General features: G+C 40.7%; 1 protein-coding gene across 4 annotated transcripts in view; it reads left to right on the top strand.

The window, feature by feature from the left end:
- DOCK4 (dedicator of cytokinesis 4) overlaps positions 1 to 24,288 on the top strand; it is a 432,206-nt gene that overhangs the window by 263,562 nt on the left and 144,356 nt on the right. For all 4 annotated transcript variants that reach the window (XM_078440451.2, XM_078440457.2, XM_078440464.2 and 1 more), the window contains exons 14-16: positions 4,705 to 4,829; positions 5,652 to 5,814; positions 11,370 to 11,476. In XM_078440451.2, the coding sequence (XP_078296577.1) occupies positions 4,705 to 4,829; positions 5,652 to 5,814; positions 11,370 to 11,476 (395 nt within the window). The remainder of the gene's footprint in view (positions 1 to 4,704; positions 4,830 to 5,651; positions 5,815 to 11,369; positions 11,477 to 24,288) is intronic.

Genomic DNA, 24,288 nt, shown 5'->3' with positions numbered 1-24,288 from the left:
GTCAGGGACCTGAGCCAAAGTCGGTCGCTTAACTGACTGAGCCTCCCAGGTGCCCCTCCCTCTTTCTCTTATAAGGACCCTTATAATTCTTTTGAGCCTACCCTGATAATCCAAGAAAGTCTCCCATCTCAAGATCCTTAACTTAATGAATAATCACCGCAAAGTCCCTTTTCGCTGTGTAAGGTAACATATTCACAGGTTCCCAGATTAGAACCTGGACATCTCTTTGGGGTACAGGAGGTGTCCTTATTCTGCGTGCCACACGCCTGAAGGGCCATGCAGCCCAGCCATATATCCAGTGCATGGATTCTCCCTCAGGTTCCTAGCGATGGTTTTTCAGGCACATAACTTGAATGTTGATAATGACCCGAGAACACAGATCTCAAAATGACCTCTTGGTGTTGGACTAGTTTCTATCTATTGGGTTGAGTTTTTCTGCTTGAAACCTCAACATCTTTAAATTCACTTAATTCTCTTGTCACCCTCATCCCTCCGCTGATGGGCTCTGAGTCCTTTCTCTGTATTGTTTATGGTCCAGATGATGCCGTTTGTGTCTGTCCCTGTCCTGTAAAGATGGTGTCTAGAACTGAAATCAGTGCCTCAAGTCTGATCTGACCAACACAGAGCAGAGTAGGACTAATACCTTCCTTTCTTAAGGCACTGATCTTCTGGCGAAGAAAGCTGAATTACACTAGGTTATTTGATGGCCATTGTCACCCTGTTAAATTACATTTTTCATGCTGAAAATACTTGATTTTAATGTAAACTTAGAATATGTTGGACATTTCTTAATATTTATACACCTATTTTCTTATCTGTAAGATGGAAAAATAGGGCCTTCTTTTAACCTTGATGTGAGCATTTAATGAGCTGTTCTCTGTATAGCACTTGGCAAAGTATGGAACTACCATCTATCTACTACCGCCACCGTCATCATCATTGTCATAATCTCAGTCCATGAAATACCCCTCGTCTCAGACACTTGTCGATTTGTTTTTAACGGAAGGGCAGGAACTTTTCCAGTTCCATAAATATTACCAAGTACCCAGCCCAGCTAAGGCACTTGGCTAGCCTGTGGCTGAGTGCAGTAGTTTACTTGATGTGGTGAGCTTGGGCTTTATCCATGGCATTCCCAGCATAGAATCAAAGATCAGGGTTTCAGCTAATAATGGAAACCTCTTGGCTATTGAGGTCAAGCCATAAATCGATCCCGTTTGACTGTAATCACTGAACTCTTTTGAATTTGTTCCCATTGTTGTGGCCTTATATTTATCTGTCTACAGTGATATTTTGCGAAGCCTTCACGTGCAAAGCCAGTGGGCCTACTAAACAGAGACAGGTGTTATGCACATCAAATTTACAGAGTATTAAATTTGAGAGGTGCAAGGTGTTAATAAACATTGTCAGGAAAATAGCTTTTCACACTAGTGCTATGACTCCATTTCATACTCACTTTATGGTTTCTCTCTTAATTACCCAAGATGCTTTCTTAACAGCATTTGGGCTTATTAGTTTTCTCCAGAGCTGACCTCAGGTGTATTGATTTTAATTAGCACATTTCAGCTTTATCCTTCTGCACGTTTTGGCAAGATACGGTACGTGGCAGTACTGGAACATAGCAAGCTGCAGAATTCCTGGGGAGACATACGTAGAATGTCATCCAGGAGAAATGTTCTCCTTGTTGTGTATTCCCTTTTCAGAGAAATCTTATTTGAGGCTAAAAGGTTTGCAAAAGAGGAAAAGGTTGCAGGGATAATGACCATTAAAGACCAGAAAAGTAAAGCATGTGCCTAAAGTGTTTGAATTTATGAATGTATGTATTTCAGAAGTTCTTCTGTAAGTCACAGAAACAGTGTAACGTAACAAAGTAGTCTTGTCCCTCCTACCACCTCTTTTACCCCTGCCTCTGTCTTTACCCCACCCCCATTTTAATAACTCAAAAACTTGAGGCCTGGAGGTTTATATTACCCCATCTAGACGGATACCACACAGAGCAAACAGTAGAGAGAAAGAGACTTGAGTCCAGATCTTTGATTCTAATCTTCCTGTTTACCCTACATCCTTTAGGCTTATCTGAATTCACAATCGCTTCTGAATTCAGAAGAAATAGAAGAATCCAGCTACGGTGTAAGCTAAACAGGCTTTATGGATTGGTTTGGGAAGCTCATGCCATTTTCAACTTTTCTTCTTTGCCAAAATATACCATAGCTTACTCACATCTCTCATCTTCTCAGTGACGTCTTTCTCATGAAACACCCGCTTTCCCTGTGCCCCTTCTTAGTCTTATTATCCGCAGAACTTCCTGTTATTATGCAACATACTATATATTTGGCTTCTGTATTAAAGACCTCCCTATTACTGGAATCCAAACTCTGTGGGAAAAGGATTTTTGCTTTGTTCACTGCTGGGTCTCCTAGGCCTAGAATAATATCTGGCATGTAGTGGGTACATGGATGAAGAATTTCATAGCTCTGGAAACACATTAATGTCTCCACCACCCCTATTCATCCTTTAGGCCTAGCCTACAGACTGGGGAAAACAGGTCACCTTACAAACCTCCCTCATCCCTTCTTGCTTTTGATAAAGTCAGAGTTGCCCTTCCTCCCAAGAGATGAGAGTGGAAGTCTCCTTCGCAGGAAACACTTATTCTTGGTTTTGCAGGACAGCTAAGCCCCGTGTGGTTTGGACTAGCTAATTACTCATTATGAGAAATTCCTAAAGTAGAAAGCCCTGTAGCCATACTTCCCATCACCCACTGTATGTTTTAGTCTGTCTGTAAGCAGAGCTACTCATTATGTGTCACCTATTCCAAGAAGCAAAGGAATTTTGCTATTGTTAACAGACATATTTTGCTCTAATCTGCCTCGATTTGAGTGTTGCTTTTTTATCTGCCGAATCTGTTAGTGGGGGAACTATCGTCAAGAATTTTTTCCCAAACATAGTGTTGAAATAGCACGTGTGCCGACCAGTAGCATATCAGGCCTATTTTGATTTTGTTCAAATTGGTTGATTTAGAGGCTGGAGTTTGTGAATGCACTATTAATTTAGTAATGGTATTGTTAAATCATTAAAATGCACTTTTATTAAGGGTGTGTGTGTGTGTGTGTGTGTGTGTGTGTAGTAGTAGTCTTTTAAGTAGCAAACTTAAAATATTTACTCGCCACTTTGTAAAAAATAAAAAAAAAAAAAAAGAGAGAGAGGTGGTTCAAACAAAAACCTACAAAGCACACAGATATAATTTTAAATGTGTTGAAATATATTGGTTTTCTCCTGGAATTCCAAGTTCATTGCCTCCCCAAATTGATTTGTATGAGAGAACTAGAAATTCATAAGCCAGAGACCACTGTATCAGTTATTTCCAATGTGTTTTCTACATACTCTTTATAAAGGGTGGTTTAGATTTCATCCTTTATGGGACTTACTTATTTTCTCTATTTCATGTCCCGTCTGTTTCCTGGTCAGTCCAGGTCACTGGCAAATGATGCCATCATCAAAAGTTTGTCTTAATGGAGGAAGGTGACCAGTCACACTGGTATTCCCCCATGGATTTGAAAGTTAGGGTACTTTCTTGTACACACTGCTGTCAGGAAGTCTTAAAAATCTCCCAATTTTGTGAGCTTACTTGTGTGGTTATGTTTCTTCTAGTGATCTGCTTTTTTGTGTGGAAAGGTTTTTTTTACTAGGAAAAAATATATATATTGCTTTTGATTCTTCTAATGTTTGAAAGCTATATTAAGTAAAAATGAATTCAATGTTGCCAAACTTACCAGTATTTATCTTCAAAAACTTTCTGGTAACATTGTGTTTACTTCTTTCTCACTCACTGTTTACCCATCATCTAATTCTCATAGGAAAGGTAAAAGCATGCTGTCAGTGTGTTTGCCTAAGTTTGGTCATTGGCATCAAATTTCTTTTTTCTTGTGGCAGTAAGTTTTATAAATAACCAATTGAGAAAAAAAAATTGGTGTATGTGTTCATAGAATATGGCAGTTCGGATCTTATTTGTGTTATAGCTTGATGGTAAGGAACAGTTAGCCAACTTTGTCTTGCATAACTGAATTATTCTACATCTGTGTTCATAAAGCCTAACCTGGATTCTTCCAGCAGTGAGATCATTTTGTCTGTGAATTTAGAAAAAGATTTAAATTGTAACTCTACCCTTTGCAGTCCTGTCATTTTATTCCATGTGGGTCTTTCTTCTACTCTAAGTGTTGTGTCTATAAAGTATTGAGTCTGGCTTCTTTGAGCCACCCTGCTAGGCTGTCATTTTGTAATCACACCTCATAAATGAAATGAGGGAAATATTGAAAAATGGTGAGACTTGACAACACCTTCATTCTTCGTCCCTGTATTCACCTCCTAAATGTACATTTTCAGTGTCGCAACTTCAGACCGGCAGAGGCTGGCCTTTACTTTTCTTGGGTATTAGCAATGAAGGTGGGGGCCCTTTTATAAAAGTGTAAATATAATATATTTTACTTTTATATGTATGTTATAGCAGTTCATTTTATGAACTAAAGTTTTTCTTGATAGAGTACTTTATTATACTTACAAGATATATATATATATATATAATATATATATAAAATATATATGTATGTGTGTGTATGTATATAATATGTATATATTTATACATACACACACACATACACTCACTCACAGAAACATTTATCTCTAAAAACATGGTTTTAATTTTCCTACTAGGTGAAATGAGGAATGATTTGTACATCACTATAGAAAGGGGTGAATTTGAAAAAGGAGGGAAGAGCGTGGCCAGAAATGTGGAAGTCACTATGTTCATTGTGGAGAGTAGTGGCCAGATCTTAAAGGTACGTGGATAGTGGGTACTTTCTGGTAAAACAATTCCACATCATTGTTCGGGGTTCATCTTTAATGTGATTGGTTAACTTCTGATTTACAGTCTTTTCCACCTTATGTTTCTTCTCCGCCCCAGGGTAGTTTTCTTCCCTTTTTTATTAAATCACTGAAATACCTTCCAGAAGAGACAGTAGAAGAACAGAGAGGCTTTTACAGTTTGATTGTTTAAGGAATCATGGCAGTAATTTCCTCAGAGCAGCTATTCCTTAAATGTTGCATTTTTAGTATCACCCCACTCTTCCCCTTTCATCTGTCATACTTTTGGAGATGAACACTTTGTCTTGGGCGACTGGTTAAAAAAAATAAAAACTACCACATTGAATCCTGTCTGTTTTCATTTTGGTCAAGACAGGGCTTGAGGAATGGGGTGCTGTTGATGATTGGGGTGATAGGAGCAGGTCCTTAATGGAAGGAGTGTTTCGCGTGAGCCTCAGGGAGGCCGTGTGCATTTCTCAGGGAGGCACCGAACAGGCTTGTGACTGCAGCAGGTTGAGGACTTTGCCGCATAGTTGAACTCCAAATTGGGCGTGCAATTGCCCATTTTGCACTTGTCACAGAGGTCCACCCCTGGCTCCGGAGGCCCTGGGAGATGTGCACGGGGATTAAGTGGACACACTTGCTAACAGATGCAAGTGTAGAACAGCGAGGGCCCAGGGAGGGCCTACATGAAGTGCTGTTTGGGGAGCAGGCAGATAGAGCAAAGCAATTGCTCTGCTGTTTTTCAAATAATCTTTCATTGAAGCTGTCTTTAACCTGCATGTTTCCTTTGTTAGGATTTTATCTCCTTCGGCTCTGGAGAGCCCCCAGCTAGTGAGTACCACTCCTTTGTGCTTTATCATAACAACAGTCCCAGGTGGTCCGAACTGCTGAAACTTCCTATTCCTGTGGATAAATTCAGGGGCGCACACATCCGCTTTGAATTTCGGCATTGTTCCAGTAAGTGTTTTCTTGGGGCTGGCTCTCTTGTGTGGGGGTAGTGTCCTTACTGAGCTATAGTGACCATGTGGGCTACTCTGCAGAAAGTATGACAAACCAGAGACCCTGGAGAGGGAGAAATGAAGGGGAGTGGAGTCCTGAAAGGTGAGTGGGCTCACTTCTTCTCAAAGAACCAGTAACGTCTGTGGAAACACACAGGAAGGACAAGGAAGGAAAAAAATACCTGTGGAAGTCTACAGGGTTCTTCTTAAGTTGTTCATTTTCATAAAAATGAGTTGATCACTTTCATAGTCTAGAAAGATTAGAAAGGGGAGACACGCATTAAAAACGTGTCTGGCTTATGGTGTTTGGGGCAGTCCTGACCCACCTGCTGCTTCTCCAGCAGAGAGCTCATCCAGCTCTCAGACACCTCCGGGGAACCCAGGAGGAGTTTTCTAGGCCTGTAAAGTGCCTAGGAAAGCCTCTGACTGGCTCAGATATATATCTGATTTGCATATACCTGCATCACAGTGCATTCTCAGACAGTATTCTAATGACAGGCTAGTAATGTCAGTCCGAATAGGCCTTAGAGATGACATGAAGTAATCGCTTCATTTTACAAATTTAAAAAACCCAAGATGTAGAGATGTTATAGGTTTTGCCCATGTGAACATTGCTATCCCTAAAATTGTCATTTCTTGACATCTCTATTTTAATTCTCCTCTCAAGCCCCTACTCCTGGCCCGCTCCAGTCCCCAGTCCAGGGATCTTCTGGTATCCCTGTGTCCCTGAAATGTGTCTTAGACACTACCAGAAGTGTACCTTGTGACTGGAGAAGGTTCTGGTGAATCTTGCTTCAAGAACAGTGTAATACATGGTAGGTACAAAAGAGTCACATTATTGGAGAAGCAGCAGACTCCTCTTTAGTCTGGAATGAATGGGGGCATTGCCAATAGTTGAGCGGTGACTTCACCTGAGCGCTGTGTAGTGCACCAGGATTCAGAGAGAAGAGAAGGACTGTCCACTGCAGGGATGATGGCATGTTTTTGGAATTGGCTCAGGAAGGTCCAGTAGTTTTGCTTTTGTGGACGTTTTAGAATGTAGGGAGTTGACTAGCAAGGTCTTAACGTTCTTCTAAATTCCCAGAGGAGTGTCATGGAAAGGACTTGGAGGGGGAAAGCATAAAGCACTTGGAATGGTGCCATAGCATTCCTTCCCCAATCCCTGTTACCAGTTCTCAGTTGAGCCTCATATGAGCTTTGAGCTTTAAGGTAAGAAAACGATAGAGGAAAGTAAAGATGAACTGAGAAAAAAGGGAGAAAGCATTTGGAGAAATTTAGACAGAGAACTTGGAAAATGAAATAAAGGCTATTTTCAGTAAAATGTATTACATCTGTCCTCTTGTCCTTGTACTTCAAACATTGTTCACAGTGTTTTTTTTTTAAATATTGATTGTTAAAATTCAGAAGAAATGGCACAAGCATGAAGAAGAAAAATCCCCATAATCCCATCAACTATGAATAATCAGGCAATCATTTTATCACATGAGCTTCCAGATATTTCTCTGTATACATGTATTTATTTAAAAAGTATTTTTTATCATGACATGCATGTTGACTGAACACCTACTATGTGTCAGGCACGTTACTGGGCATTGGAGATACATGAGTGAACATAGCAGAATACCTCCTCTCATAGAGCTTTTGTGCTAAAAAGGGGAGACAGACAATATCTGAGCAAATAAATACATACTATACCAGGTAGTGATAAGTGCAGTAAAGAAGATTATATTGGATTTAGGTGCTGGAAAGTGATGATGCTGTATTGTTATTTTACAAAGGCTGATCAGAAAGGAGCTCTCTAATAAGGAGATGTATCAGCAGCAACCTAAAAGAAATAAAGGCATGAGCCCTTGGGTATCTGGGGAAAGAATATTACAGGCAGAGAGAACAGTGAATACAAAACGCTTAAGGTTGAAACCTGCTTGGCATTTTCAAGGAATAGCAAGGAGGCCAGAATGAGCAGCTGGGAGAGTTTGGAGATGAGGCCAGAGACAGAGCAGGGGAGCCAGATCCCATATTGTCTTCTAAGTCATGGGGAAGACTTGGGACTTTGTTTGCAGGGAGGAGAGCCATTAGAGGATTTAGATTAAGGAGAAGCCTGGCTGCTTTGAGATGAGAGGTTGTAGGTGGGAATAGAAAACCATGTAGGAGGCTTTTGCAGTCCCCCAAGTAAGAGGTTAAAGTGGTTTGCATTAGGACGGTAGTAGGCCAGTTCTTTTTTGCAGATTTATTGATAGACTAGATGTGAAGGAAGGGGAAAAGTCAAGGATGACCCTGAAGATTTTGGCCTAAGAATGAAGTGATCATTTAATGAAGTGGGGGAAGGCAACAGGAAGAATCTTTTTGGAGAGCAAAACCCAAATATTACATATTAAATCTGAGAAGTCTTTTAGACATTAAAGATGTCAGATAGACAGTTGAATGAGGTCCAAGCTGGAGACAAACTTGAGGACAACACAGGGCCCATTGTTGTGCTGTAAATACTTAATAACCAGCACTTGGCCTGGGGGAGAGGAGAGCCCTGAATTATAGTATTTGCTGATTTCCATCAAGTAAATGCTCCCACCATGGCTAAATTCAAGCTACCAACATGACCATCACTGAACTTGGAGTTGAGGATAGATGCACACTGTCATCTCCTGTGAGCCAGTACAGGCCAGCTCCAGCATATCACCAATGCCCATGATTTTCAGAGCCATGAGACTGGATGCAATTGGATTCCTAAAGAGTAAATTTAGATAGCAGAGGCAAGTTCAAGGGTGGATTTCTGGGGTACTTTCACATTTAGATCTTGAGAGAATGAGAAGAAGCCATTAAGGAAATTAAGAGGGAGTAGCCAGTGAGGTAGAAGGAGAATCCAGAAATAGAATCCAGGAAGTTAATTGAAGAAAGATTTTCAAGAGGGGAATTGATCTGATATGTCAGGTGCCAATGATAATTAAGTTGAGGACAGAGGAATTACCACCCCGTTTGGCATCATGGAAGTCATTGAATCTGACAAGTGGTTTTAGTGGATTTGTAGTGATGAAAGTCTGGCAGGAGTGAGTCCAAGATTGAGATAGAGGAAAGGAAGGGCAGGCAGTAAGTACAGACAAATCTTTTCAGAAGCTTTGCTAGAAAGAATTCAAGAGAGCAGAGATATGAGATAGTAACATAGTAACTATAATGCAACTGGGGTCACAGGAGGGTTGTTGTTGTTGTTGTTTTCTTTTTTTAAGATAGAGTTCTAAAGCATATTTGGTGGAAATGATCTGGTAGAGATGGGAAACTGATGATGTAGAAGAGAGATGGGACAAGTGTAGGAGGAGTTCCCTTGCATAAAGGGAGCATGGGGTCCAGCGCTCTGGGTTGAGTGGATGATGGAGGCATGGTGCCGGAGAGCCGAAGCAGGTGCATTCCTCAGTGGAACATGTGGGAGTCCTCTCTGCATCCGCTCAGAGTGAGGGAAGGGCTGAGGTATGGGAGGCTTGAAAAGGGAAGAGGATGGATGAAATCACCATCTAGAAAAGTGAAAAAGTGAGTTGGGTAGAAATATGTGGAAGGTTTTCCCAGCTAAGTGTCCATCTGCGGTTAATGTGCATTAATTTAAGTGAGATCGGTCTGGCATAGGTGTAAGTGCAAGTTGGGTTTTGACCCACAACATTATAATGGGAAGTGTGGAGGAGTAGCTGGTTGAGGGGATCCTAAGTGATCAGAAGGGTGGGGTGTAGAAATGGGAAGTGAGAGCTGATGGGCGCAGAGAGAGGGTCAGTAAATCTGAGGTCCCTGGGCACAATTGTTGGAGTTGGGGTATTAGAAAAAATGAATTGGCAAAATTAGGAGGTAGAATTGATAAACTTAGGGTCCTCATTAGTGAAAGGGGATCATATTGTGCCTAATAATCCATTCAATTTATTAATGCTGAACTAGTAACTTGGGACAGAAGACCATGTACTTTAAACTTTGCTATTTAGCTTTTTTTTTTTTTTTTTTTTTTTTTTTTTTTTTTTATAACAAGGCATATTTGGGGAAACTATTGCTGTGTTTCTTAACCTTTGCTAATTTTATTCATTCACAGAATCTTTTTAGCCTTCCAAATTGAATACCAAAAACCACACCAAAAAGATAGTGACATAAATTTAGGAAATTACTTCTCAGTATGTGTTCTCCCCTAAATCATGAGTTACATAGCCAGCTTTCTCATTGATGTAGAAATCTCATCCTAGAGATCTTCACTGTGCTTTTCATTTCACTTTTAAAAACATTGATATTTTCCCAGTTTCTTTATGGGGTTGAAATTAATAACTTTAAAAGAAAATCCTTTGCTATAATCACATTTTCAGGGGGGCCCCCATGCTAGAGGCCAAAACTGGAGAGGCAAAATTACTATTCTCTGTGTGGTGCCCCACTCCCCTGTGGCTGAATGCCAGAAGCAATCATGAGGAAATGATGTATTACTAAAGCCTCTTGTCTGAACTTCAGGGTCACCATATCTCACTCCTCTAGCTCTAATCCTCATTCCAAAGCTGGACTCTTCCATCAAGTATAACTCTCCACTTGCACACATGAGTGGGAAAGAATAACCATCCAGCCCCCGATAGGCTGCAAGGCCCTGGAACTCCTCCCTACACATCCAAATACAAGGAGACAGTCCAGTTGAACCAACCAGTTTCTTTTAATGTTTTATCCATTTTTGGAGAAATGGAAGCTTGTTGGAAAAAATTGGAATGGTACTCAAGATGTAGAGCAGGTTACCCAACATCATGTGATCTCATTTTCCCTCAGTTTCCTTCTCTACAAATAATTGCCAATGATACTTGACCTTTCCAGCCATTGTAATTCTTCATTGGGCATCTGAAAACCTCATTGCCTCATTTCCATCTTCCAGAATACTCCTGCAATAAACTCTTCTTAAACTATAGATTGTAGTTCATTTTGTTTTCCAGCACGTCCAAGATCCCAAGGAGGTAGCTTCCATAGGGCTGTCTTCACACAGGTGGACATAGGGAAGGTTCTTTTATAGACCAAGGCAGAGCTTAGAAACTACCTTTGCCCAAGTAGTAAGCAAAACATTGAGCTTCACATTCATTCACTCACTTCTTCATTTATTTAACATATACGTACTGAGAATCTACTATGTTCTTGGTACTTGTTGAGATACCAAGCTCAGAATAAAATAAAATAGAAGGATCCTTCCCTCAGTGCTGCTTACACCTGGAGACAGAGGGGAGGATGTGATGAGAAAAAATAGGCAATCCAGAAATTTTTTTAAAACATAATTTCAGAGAGTGAGTCCCATGAAGAAAATTAGTCAAGCAGCATAGTTTGGAGATTATGGGGCAGGAATATGGGTTGGAAGGTGGCTACTGTAGATAGAGGTCTCCTAAGAAAAGCTGTTTACTGTTGTGTATAGGGAGCTGCTGAATGTGGATTGTATTTCTGGATGATCACACTTGTTGGCAATCTGTGAATCCGAACACAGGTCTGTAAATAGGCGCTTAAAGAAGCAAATAATTCTTTTTTTTTCCCTCACAGCAAAGGAGAAAGGAGAGAAGAAATTGTTTGGTTTCTCCTTCGTCCCCCTGATGCAGGAAGATGGTAGGACTCTTCCAGATGGCACTCATGAGCTCATCGTGCATAAGGTAATGTCAGTCAGATGTTGACGATGGGCCTGAATTATTAATTCATTATCTTATTACCACTCTGGAAAAGAGAAAAAAATGACTGAAAAGAATACTCTTTTGGAAGATTGCTAGCAAGGAGTGTATCTTTTTTAAGGCGTTGTCTCTGTATTCTATGTGATCCTAAAACCTCTTTTAAAGATGATTTATATCTTTTTTAATTTAGGTGTACATATGTGGGTAACCCTATGTGTTGACATTAAAGTCCTTTCTGTTGTCCTGAGAGGATTAAATAACCTTACAAATAAGGTTTTAAAATTTTCCGTTGCATACCTGCTTTCGGATCTAGATCTATATACCCTCAGGAGTGAATTTAGCAGAGTCATCATTACGTGTTTCTTATCCTCTGCTCTCACCAAGCAAGTAGAGAATCGGCAGTTCTTTGTCATAACAACTTTAGCGGTTGTTACTTTCTATTCTGTGCGTCAAGAATTGTCATAAAAGCTTTGGGAACAAAGTATACAGCAGTAGGCAATAAAAAGAAAATTCACAAAACAAGAGCTCCTTAGAAGCTATCCAAAAATACTATTAATGAAGAAGTATAGAATAGAAATACTAGTAACTATAAAACAAAGAATTAAAAGATACAGTTTTCTCCAAAATATTTCTCCTTTGCCTTTCTCTGTCTCTGTGATCACATGACTTTCCAGACTAATCAGTTAATACCTGGGCTAACTGGTTCTGCCCACCTTCGTCTCGTCTCCAGGTTTCATCCCATCAGGGTGACCTATCTAAGGTGTGCATCTGACCAGGCCACTTCCCAATTTAACCCCCCTGAAAAACTCCTGACTTCATAGAAAATAAATCATAGGCTTCTCAGAATTGTGCAAGGCTTCCCAACCCCCTACTGCTTCACCTCTCAACATTCCTGGATTTGATGCCATGGCCACATCCAGCTCCTAGTTCCTTCCCCCACTAGATGTTGGTTCTCTCTGCTTTGCCTCTGCCAATGGCACTCCTGGAGTCTTCTCTTCCTCTCCCTCTCCCTGTGGTTAACTCCTGCTCATCCTTGGATGCTCACTTTGACCACAACCTTTATCAGAAGAATGGTCCTCACTCTCTGCCCCTACTCCCTGTGTTTCTAGCTGGTCAACTTCCCTCTTCTGAGTTCTCAGGGTTTCTGCACACATCTCTTACCATTGTACTCATAATATTGTCCCATAGTTGTCTGATGCTCCCTCAGTTTACTCCAATAGATTTATGAGTCCCTCAAGAATGACAACTTGGGTCACAGGGGTTCTGGCACATGGTAGATGTGCAACAAAGATGTATTGAATGAATTAAGGAGTACAAACAAAAACTTTCTTCACGTTGGGATTATTGCTAATAAAATGAGGGATGATGCACAACAACCTGGCAGCCTCCCCTGGTATGTGCATGCATGTGTATGTGCATATTTCGTTAATCATTCATTTTCTAGTTATTTGTTCAATGAATTTACTGACCACAACTACAAGTCAGTCACTATTCTAGGTACTGGAAATATAGCGGCTAACAAAATAGTTAAAGTCCCTTGTGTTTCTGTCCCTTCTATTCCCTCTACTTCAAAAAGTGACTTAAAGAAGCTTACAGTGTTAAATACAAAGATGGGGCACTGGGTGGCTCAGTCGGTTAAGAGTCTGGCTCTTGATTTCGGCTCAGGTCATGATCTCAGGGTTTGTGAGTTTGAGCCCCCCTAGATCTCCATGCTGGCAGTGTAGGAGCCTGCTTGGGATTCTCTCTCTCTCCCTCTCTCTGTCCTTCCCCTGCTTGCTCTCTCTCTCTCAAAATAAATAAACTTAAAAATTAAAAAAGTAAAATACAATACTGAGACAAAATATTTTAAACTTTTTTAATATTTATTTCCTTTTGATAGAGAGAGAGACAGAGACAGAGACAGAGTGTGAGTGGGCAAAGGGCAGAGAGAGGGAGACACAGAATCTGCAACAGGCTCCAGGCTCTAAGCTGTCAGCACAGAGCCTGATGCAGGGCTCGAACTCAGAAACGGTGAAATCATGACCTGAGCCAAAGTCATACACTTAACTGACTGAGCCATCCAGGTGCCCCCAAAGACAAAATATTTTATTTTTTTTTATTTTTTATTTTTATTTTTTTAATTGAATATCTTTTAATTTATTCTTTTAAATTTACATCCAAATTAGTATATAGTGCTACGAAGATTTCAGGAGTAGATTCCTTAGTGCCCCTTACCCATTTAGCCCATCCCACCTCCCACAATCCCTCCAGTAGCCCTCAGTTTGTTCTCCATATTTATGAGTCTCTTCTGTTTTGTCCCCCTCCCTGTTTTTATATTATTTTTATTTCCCTTCCCTTATGTTCATCTGTTTTGTCTCTTAAAGTCCTCGTATGAGGGAAGTCATATGATTTTTGTCTTTCTCTGACTAATTTCACTTAGCATAATACCCTCCAGTTCCATCCACGTAGTTGCAAATGGCAAGATTTCATCCTTTTTGATTGCCAAGTAATACTCCAGTGTGTGTGTGTATGTAAATGTATGTATATATATATATATACACACACATGTATATATACGTGTGTGTGTGTGTGTGTGTGTGTGTGTGTGTGTGTGTGTGTGTATATATGTATATGTATATACCGCATCTTCTGTATCCATTCATCCATCAATGCACATTTGGGCTCTTTCCATACTTTGGCTATTGTTGATAGTGCTGCTATAAACATTGGGGTGCATGTGTCCCTTCGAAACAGCATACCTGTATCCCTTAGAAAAATACCTAGTAGTACAATTGCTGGGTCGTAGGGTAGTTCTATTTTTAACTTTTTGAGGGACCTCCAGACTGTTTTCCAGAGTGGCTTCACAAGTTTGCATTCCCACCAGCAGTGCAAAAGAGATCCTCTTTTTCCGCATCCTTGCCAACATCTGTTGTTGCCTGAGTTGCTAGTGTTAGTCATTCTGACAGGTGTGAGGTGGTATCTCATTGTGGTTTTGATTTGTATTTCCCTGATGATGAGTGATGTGGAGCATTTTTTTATGTGTCAGTTGGCCATCTGGATGTCTTCTTTGGAGAAGTGTCTATTCATGTCTTTTGCCCATTTCTTCACTGGATTTTTTGTTTTTTGGGTGTTGATAGATATGAACCCTTTATCTGACGTGTTGTTTGCAAATATCTTCTCCCATTCTGTCAGTTGCCTTTTAGTTTTGCTGATTGTTTCCTTCTCTGTGCAGAAGCTTTTTATTTTGATGAGGTCCCAGTAGTTCATTTTTGCTTTTGTTTCCCTTGCCTCCGGAGACATGTTGAGTAAGAAGTTGTTGCGGCCAAGATCAAAGAGGTTTTTGCCTGCTTTCTCCTTGAGGATTTTGATGGTGTCCTGTCTTACATTGAGGTCTTTCATCCATTTTGAGTTTATTTTTGTGTATGGTGTAAGAAAGTGGTCCATGTTCATTCTTCTGCATGTCGCTGTCCAGTTTTCCCAGCACCACTTGCTGAAGAGACTGTCTTTATTCCATTGGATATTTTTTCCTGCTTTGTCAAAGATGAGTTGGTCATACGTTTGTGGGACCATTTCTGGGTTCTCTATTCTGTTCCATTGATCTGAGTGTCTGTTCTTGTGCCAGTACCATGCTGTCTTGATGATTACAGCTTTCTAGTATAGCTTGAAGTCCGGGATTGTGATGGCTCCTGCTTTGGTTTTCTTTTTCAAGATTGTCTTGGCTATTTGGGGTCTTTTCTGGTTCCATACAAATTTTAGGATTATTTGTTCTAGCTCTGTGAAGAATGCTGGTGTTATTTTGATAGGGATTGCATTGAATATGTAGATTGCTTTGGGTAGTATCGACATTTTAACAATATTTCTTCTTCCTATCCAGGAGCAGGGAATATTTTTCCTTTTTTTTTGTGTGTCTTCTTCGATTTCTTTCATAAGTTTTCTATAGTTTACAGTGTATAGATTTTTCACCTCTTTGGTTAGATTTATTCCTAGGTATTTTATGTTTTTTGTGGTGCAATTGTAAATGGGATCAATTCCTTCATTTCTCTTTCTATTGTCTTCATTATTGGTGTATAGGAATGCAACTGATTTCCATGCATTGATTTTATATCCTGCAACTTTGTTGAATTCACGGATCAGTTCTAGCAGTTTTTTGGTGGAATCTTTTGGATTTTCCATATACAGTATCATGTAATCTGTGAAGAGTGAAAGTTTGACCTCCTTCTGGCCGATTTGGATGCCTTTTATTTCTCTGTGTTTTCTGATTGCTGAGGCTAAGCCTTCCAATACTGTGTTGAATAACAGTGGTGAGAGTGCACATCCCTGTCATGTTCCTGACCTTAAGGGGAAAGCTTTCAGTTTGTCCCCATTGAGGATGATGTTAGCGTTGGGTCTTTTATATATGGCTTTTATGATCTCGAGGTATGATCCTTCTGTCCCTACTTTCTTGAGGGTTTTTATCAAGAAATGATGCAGTATTTTGTCAAAAGCTTTCTCTGCATCTGTTGAGAGGATCGTATGATTCTTGTCCTTTCTTTAATTGATGTGATAAATCACATTGATTGTTTTGGGGATATTGAACCAGCCCTGCATCCCAGGTATAAATCCCACTTGGTCATGGTGAATAATTTTTTTAATGTATTGTTGGATCTGGTTGGCTAATATCTTGTTGAGAATTTTTGCATTCATGTTCACCAGGGAAATTGGTCTATAGTTCTCCTTTTTAGTGGCGTCTTGGTCTGGTTTTGGAATCATGGTGATGCTGGCTTCATAGAAAGAGTTTGGAAATTTTCCTTCCATTTAGAAGTCAGTAAGACAAATAGAGTTCAATGTACTAGAACTAAAAGTTCAATGTACTAGAACTGTTTATCTAACCATTAGGTGAGAGGTGCTTTATGTAAGATATATGACAGGCGATGTCTTTAGCTACAGTTTTCCAAAAAGCATAATGGTACTTTGTATGAGTGTTTGTGATATTGCCTCTGTGTAACATTAAATCTTGACCCAGAAAAGGCAGGGCTAAGGTCATTAAAACTGAGCTTCCAGCTTCCTAATAATATATAGAAGAATGGATCACTTTCATATGGCATATCAAGTATGGGCTTTCACACCTACAGGTCAGACAGTGTTTGGGGGCAGGTGCTAAGTGTCCAGTCAAGTCCAGGTTGACTCCTCTAAATGAGTATGAATAATACCAAGATTCATAGTTGATTTTTAGAGACATCATTACACCTAAAATGCCAGGTGGACAGGGAGTGGAGCTTGCTTCTCCGCAGAAACATTGAGGAGCTCAACTGGTACCGACTTCCAGACAGAGAACCACATTTTTTCTGATACCAGTTGCCTGTCATGGGCCTGCTGGCAAGGGCAAAACTTTTCTCAGAAGTAGAGCTTTGAATCTGCTCAAGCCCTTATACAAATTTTCATGGGTGTGTTTAGAATTCCGATCCATAAGGCATAGGAAAATTCATTTATTTGAGCTTGAGCAATTTAAAAGACAGGTGTTCCCAGTGATCTTCCTCGACCACAAAGGAGGCCCGGGATGATGTCTGTAAGTTGTCTAATTCTGGGCAGACCTACTTTGAGTAGACCCATCAGGAAGCATTAGTTCCATAGAAGAACCATAAGTAGCTATGTTGTCTTATGATTAGGGTTATTCAATGTTGCTTATTTGAAGAGGTGTGGGATACTTGCCAACTCTAACAACTTTTGTTTTTAGTCTAGTTGATGCCATGGTTTTCTTTTTCATAGTACTGAGCCAGCAAGTTCACTTTCAGCCTGAGGCCACTTGGAGTTTATGATTGTAAAACCATATTATGAGCATAATGCTTATCCTTCTCCCATGGCAGGAGGGCACACAGCATGCTGATAATTGCAGTCTTGAATTTACTATTTTAGAAGAAGTAGAAAAGATAGGAGGAGGAGGAGATTTCAAATCATTGAATAAAAAAAATAGCCCATTTAATAAGTAGTGATGAGATGACCACGATGGGTATTGGAGCAAAAGAGCTACCTTGCTTCTTCTAACAAAACAAGTTTCAGATTAAAGGTAAAAAAAAAAAATTACAAAAGCCTTAAAAATATGACTGAACATTTTATAATATTCAGGTAAGGAGGGCTTTTCTAATAATGGCTCACAGGTTAGAAATCAAGTACAGAAAAAAACTTGTCAGTTTGACTGTATAAAATTTAAAACTTCTTTGTTGATGAAACCGTCGTAGTCAAGGCGGAGAGAGACATGAGAAGCTCTGACAGTGGGAACACAGCTTGGAAAGGGTGGCTGTTCCCAATTCACCGTGAATTCTTCCAGATCAGCCCCCATGAGAGCTGTTGGCAAGACCGCACCATTCTGCCTGTCACACCACTTCCCTCTACTTAGCAGAGAAGACAGAAGCTGTCGGACAGGATCTTGCCTCACTTCCTGTGCTGTCTCCTTTACCACCTGCAGGCTTATCTGCCTCCTTCCCTTCCCTCCTGCATCCTGTCTCAGATGACGGGACAAGGCTCCTTCTCTCCAAGGGTCATTCTTCCACCTGCTTCCTTCAGGATCTTCCTCCCTCCTGACTCCCTGGAGACTCTGCTCCTCCCAATGTCCCCTCTTCCTCCTGCAACTGTGTCTGCTTCCTTTCTTCTGGCAGTATTCTCTCAGATTAATAAACCTGCTCAAGCCTATTTCTTAAAAACAAAAACAAGACTTTTTAAATAGCCACACAGTCCTCCTTCCCTTCCCACCATGGTCTGTGTGCATGAAAGGCCAGTCTTCCTTCACTGTCTCCACCTTCCTGCATTCCATTTGTTCCTCACGCTGCTTTTGTCCCCACAGCTCAAATGAAGTTTCTCCCTCGAAGTCACTAGTGCCCATCCTGGGTCACATAACTCTTGTTTTACCACTCACTGTGAGAGAAATTTAAAATGCAACACCTGTAAAATTCAAAAAATTAAAAGTAAACTGATAAGTTTAGCATAAAAGCATGCCATGCTGAACAGAAAAAGGAAAACAAGGCTAAGGTAACTTAATAGGTGGACTTGGTCTTAACACTGAAGGTTATTAATGTGACGTCCAGAAAGCCCCTTCATTCTAACAGATTATACCAGCATATCTTCATTGTTCCCACAGTGGCTAAAGCCACTGGCCGCTTTCAGAATCTTTCCTTACTTCCTTGTAACATGTAACACTATTGATTACCCTTCCTAAAAACCCACATTCCTTGGTCTGCTTTACAATGTTCTCCTGAGCTCCATCCTTCTTCTCTTTTGAGGACCTGTCTCTCTTTATCCACCCTTTACGTGTGGGTGTTATCACAGCTTTCATCCTTGGCCAACGTGTGTGACTTCTATAATCTAAAACCGTCTCAGGCTATTCCATGGGTTAGCTCACCACGTCTCTGCTGATAGGAGCCACACTGGATTTCCAGCCCACAGCTTTTACCAGCCTACTAACCATCTACATCTGGCTTTGCCAGGGACACCTCAAACTCAGCAGGTCCCAAACTGAGCTTTCCTCCTGCCCCCACTCATTGCCGGCTATGGACAGAAACCCACAGTTTTCCTTGGCTTTTCACATACATCCTCCATATATAAATAGACGGTTGCAGAACTTCTCAGCTCTACCTCTTTGGCTGTACTTAATCTAGGGAATTGAAACCAGAGGTGAGTATTGGAATCACCTTGGGATTTTCCTAATTGAGAGGTTTAAGGCAGTTCTGAGGCTTTTTGTTTTTAAGTTTATTTATTTATTTATTTTGAGAGAGACAGAGACAGTGTGGCGGGGGGGTGGGGAGAGAGGGAGAGAGAGGGAATCCCAAGTAGGCCCCATGCTGCCAGTGCACAGCCCGACGTGGGGCTTGAACTCATGAAACTGTGAGATCGTGTCCTGAGCCAAAACTAAGAGTGAAACGCTTAATTGACTGAGCCACTCAGGTGCCTCCTGAGGCCTTTTTGCATTGAAAATTCCCATGCTGCAGCCTTACTAAAGTGCATATAGTTGTCACAATATACTTGTGCCATAAAAAAAAGAAAAGGTTGTTTATAAGACATTTTAGACTCACAGAAGAATTGCAAAAAATAGTACTGAAAATTCCCATATACCCTTCACCTAGCTTCTCCTTATTTAACATCTTACATAACCTTAGCATATTTATTGAAACTACGTTAACCTTTGTGCTGTTGCACTTAATTGCCATGGCTCCATAGTCTCATGTATGTGCTTTTATTCTCCCGGTGCCTTTATATCTACCATTTCTTCTACATAAAATGTCACTCCCTCATTTGCTTGGCGAGCCTCTGATTCTGTTTGACTGAAGTCAAACAGCCCCTCTTCCATGAGGCCTGATTTCCCTTCCCCAGCAGGGCTGGAACCCAGTGGCCCTTGTCACAACTTTGTCATGGGATGGTGCAGAGGCCAGATGCATAATTCCCTCAAGGACAGGGACTTTGTTTATTTCTTTGGTACATTCTTAATACCAAATTAAAGGACTGGCGAATAGGAATTTAATCAATTTTTAATAATATCCTTCAGGATGGCTAATTATACTGAAAGAGTCCCTAAAAGAAGGTATTTTGCTGCCACAACTATTTAAATCTGGTTATGATTAACGGGTAAAATATAGTGCCAACTGGATTGTCTAACTCACTGTATTTTTTAAATTTAATTCTTTACTTTCTGTAGATTACAGACCCTTAAGTTGATTAATGCACTCTGGATTTCAGTATGTGTTTATTTCTGCATAAATTATAGATATGTTCATCGCTCCATCACATAGCTTATATTATTGCAGATACCCCGTTTCTGGAACACTGCTCAGGACTGACCAGGGCAGCTCTCTTTCACACAGCTAAAATGGTGGGCCAAACAAATAGTCTCTGGCACAATGCACCATTCATTGCTCTATCAACTGGCTTCAGCCCTGGCCCGAGGAATAGTCTGTGAGCCAAGCTGTGTCATCTTAAAGCAGATTGAGACCACCACCGCTTCCCAGAACCTGCTTTTAGTTCTTCTGGGAGAATCTGAGCACATTTGTCCTGTCAGGTCTGATTTTAATCTCAAGTGTAGTCAAGCAGAGGGCTGGTTCTTACTTCTTCCTGTCTAATTTGTAATAAATTAACTTCATGCCATTTTGAGATGAGTCGCACAGATCCCAGCCTATCGAAGCAAACACAGAGAATTGTCCTTTACTGTGACAGTGACATTGTTTTGTTCCTGTAATCCAGCAGCAGCCTCAAGAGGCCGTGGTCATGTTGCCTCGTTTCTCCCAGAAAGAGTGGCTCAGTTAATTGTCCCCTCGTCTATCATCATATATCTGTAACACAGGTAATACATTAGCTGTGTCTGTCACCAGGGAACAGGGACAACAGGGTCTTATTATTCTCATGTCCTCATTGCCTTGTTCCATGCCTGCATAGGATTTATAGAAAAAAGTTGTCCTTGTGCCCAAACAAAAACAGTTGTTGCGCGAGCATCCCCAGAATGCGAGCGATTCATATTTCACCACTCATCTAGTGTAGACGTATAACTGGATTGTACCATGGTGACAAAACCACTTTTCAATATATGTGGTACAGCTTGGTGGGAAGCTGCAGCTTTCTGGTGGTCAGCCTCAGACTCAAGAGCATTCCAACACCCAACCATGGCTCTTGTACCAGTATTTCCAATTAACACACGGGCAGTGCCACACCATACAGCTTCATTTCTGTGAGCTAATTGACTCTTAGGGGAGGTGGGGGAGGGGGATTGTTCATACCCATTTGTTTTCTCCATTCCATACCCTGGCTTGGAATTGCCCTCTCAGCACAGATACTTCTCCCCACTGGCTGTAGAAGGCCCAAGGAATTTACTGCTTATTCTTCATCACTACCTGGCTTTTGCTAATGAACTGTGCATTTCCTTATGAAAGGCTGGACAACGTTTATGGCTTCAGCTCTAAAGGTTGACACCTGCCCCTACCCTAGGCCCACCTTCTAGAACCCCGTTTCTATTCACTGCTTCTCAATTCAGTTTCTCTTCAGTAGATTCTGTTTCATCAAGTAAACGAAAAGATGATCTCTCACTCACATGTTGTATTCCCAAGCTCTTGTGTCATGCCTTACCTGCTCCTGGCTGGCCTTGCTCCCCACTGCATCCAGGTCAAGTGATCCTACATGCTCCATGTGGTTTCAGAACAGAGCCTAGTCATCTGGCTCTTGGCCTCATAGTTTTATATGACATGAAACCATTTCAGCAGCACAGACGACTCGAAGCTGCCTCCCAGAGTATCTCCCACAAATACACCTTTTTTTTTTTTTTAAAGTGAAATTTTTGGTCTTCCCTAGCCTTACCCACCATTCAGTATGTTACCTATAAATCAATGTGTACTTCATTATAGCAAAGTTCAAGACTTGGTTAAAACACCATCTGAAGGAGGCAGTGTTCTATAGTAGTTATGAACAGAAATTGTGGTTCTGATGATGTGACTTTGGGCAAATCACAAAGCTTCTCAGGTTACAGTGTCCTGCCTCATGAGGTTGTTACAAGAATAAGAAAATGCATTAAAGTGCTTTGCGGTGCCTGATATGTGGTAAACCCTCGTAAATGGTAATTTCTGGGATGGCTTTTGAAATCTCCAGTGTTTGTATGATGTGTTAAGGACGCATGCTGAGAACCTCAGAGAACAACAAAAGATTTGCTCTGAAATTGTTCTGTGCAATTTCTCAAGGCCACTTAAGTTCTTCAGGAATAGATTAAAACCTCCAACTCTAACCCCATACCTAGCATTATCTCCTTTGTCTCCTACTGGACAAAAAAAAATCGGTGTTGAACCCCTGGCAAATGTTATCATCAAAAGGTTCATAGAGACCAAAGAGTGATTCTCTGCTTTACTTTACTGAATTACTCCACCTCCCCTTCCCCTACCACACACACACGCACGCACGCACGCACACACGCCTGGCATTTTTAGCAGAAGGTCTTGAAATAACTTTTGTGTCCTAGTATTTGTGTTAATTCTTGTATTTGTACTTGACTGAGTGTGATGGAGTTTAGCTATAAAAACTGTCAGGTGTCACACCTCAGACACACCTGCTGAGGTCTTGACCCCCCAATGCTGGGGGAGAAGTGAAGTGAACCAGGGCTAGCGACACTGATCCAGCCACAATGATTGGCCCAGGAGAAGGCAGTCAAGTCTTGTATTCACAGTGCTCCCTAAGCACATGACACAGTCTTTGTATCATCAATCACAGAAGTGGTCAGTCCATGACTACCGGCGGAGCTAGATGAGCGCATCAAGCAGGAATTCTAAGACAGTGCCGGAAGTGTTCACAAGCTAGGCAATCATTCGATGGGTGGGGGGATAAGAGCTTTATCTATAGGGGCAGAATTCCTGTGAACAGATGGAGCTTGGCAGACTAGGGCCGGCTCTAGCTCCTGAGGGGGAGGCCTAGAAATAGCTGGGCAGTATGTCTGCTGAGTTTGCACGAGACTTTAGTCACAGTAGGAAGTGGTGGTTAGACAGATGGAGCACAAGTCAGGCCAAGGATGGCAGACCAGAGCATGTTCCTGACCCCACAGACCAGACCCAGGCAGGAAATAGGGGCAGTGGGATGCGCTGTGACTCATGCTATGACTTGCTGTGTTCCAAGCCCTGACACCAAGAATAAGACGGGAGGGGATGGCATTCTAGGCTTCCAGAACATTATTTTGCCTAAGCACTTTTTCCGAAGACATTTGAAGTGTTCACTTTGTTATGATTCTCTAAACTGTATATGTGTGTTTCATGTGCTCTGCTGTCTCTATGAAATATCTCACAGTAATAAAAGAAAGCATTTGGAGTTAAAACATTGGAAGGGTATTATAGAGGTTGTTTATTGTGTTTATAGGTACTCCTGATACTGGGCAGGTTTGCTAGTAAGAACATCTTGTAATCTGATTCTGTTTCTCTGAACTTGTTAGGTCTTTCTTAAAGATTTATTATTTTAAAATTTAGAAATATTTTATGAACCACACACAGTATTCTAGAATACCAAAGGATTTTGTGCTTAACTTCCTTCCTGTGACCAGGACACTAGCCTTGAAGATGTTTAAAGAAATTTTAAGGAATAAAACTCATATGAGTTTTAAAGTTTATACTCAGAATACCCTAAGTTATGCCAGTTCTATATCTGTTCAAATATTTTTTTCAGATTTGTAATCAAAAATCACTTTCATCATTACAAAGAAGTATAGAGATAACTCAAAATAAAATATAAACATTATAATCTCGTTACCTGGATGATGTTAACTATTAGTCCTCTAGTGTGTATCCTTCTAGATATTTTTCTGCATGAATTTTTATACCTAAATGACATTATAGGGCAATTTTACATTTATAATAAAATGGAGAGGAGGATGTAAATTTCTTATTTACACATGAATAACCTCTCCCATTATCAAAGTCTCTCACCAGAACAGCACATTTTTTACCAAGGATGAACCTACTTTGACATATCATAATCACCCCAACTCCGTAGTTTACCTGAAGATTCACCCTTGGTAGAGTACATTCTATAGGTTTGGATAAAGAAATAATGCCATATGGCCATTATAATATGATACTGCCCAGGTGTGCCTGGGTGGCTCAGTCAGTTGTGTGTCCTACTATTGATTTTGGCTTAGGTCATGATCCCAGGGTTGTGGGATCAAGCCTCACATTGGACTCCATGCTGAACATGGAGTCTGCTTATGATTCTGTCTCTCAAATAAAAAATGAAAATAAAAATAATTAAATTAAAAATATAATAATATTATACTACCCTACAACTCCTCTGTGCTCTGCCTACTCATCCCTGCTCCAGCAGCCTCTGGAAACCACTGA

Source organism: Panthera onca, chromosome A2 (genome assembly GCF_046562875.1).
Source record: "Panthera onca isolate mPanOnc1 chromosome A2, mPanOnc1 haplotype 2, whole genome shotgun sequence".
NCBI classification, from domain to species: Eukaryota; Metazoa; Chordata; class Mammalia; order Carnivora; family Felidae; genus Panthera; species Panthera onca.
Note: the sequence above shows the minus strand (reverse complement) of the source record. Positions and strands in the feature narration are given on the sequence as shown.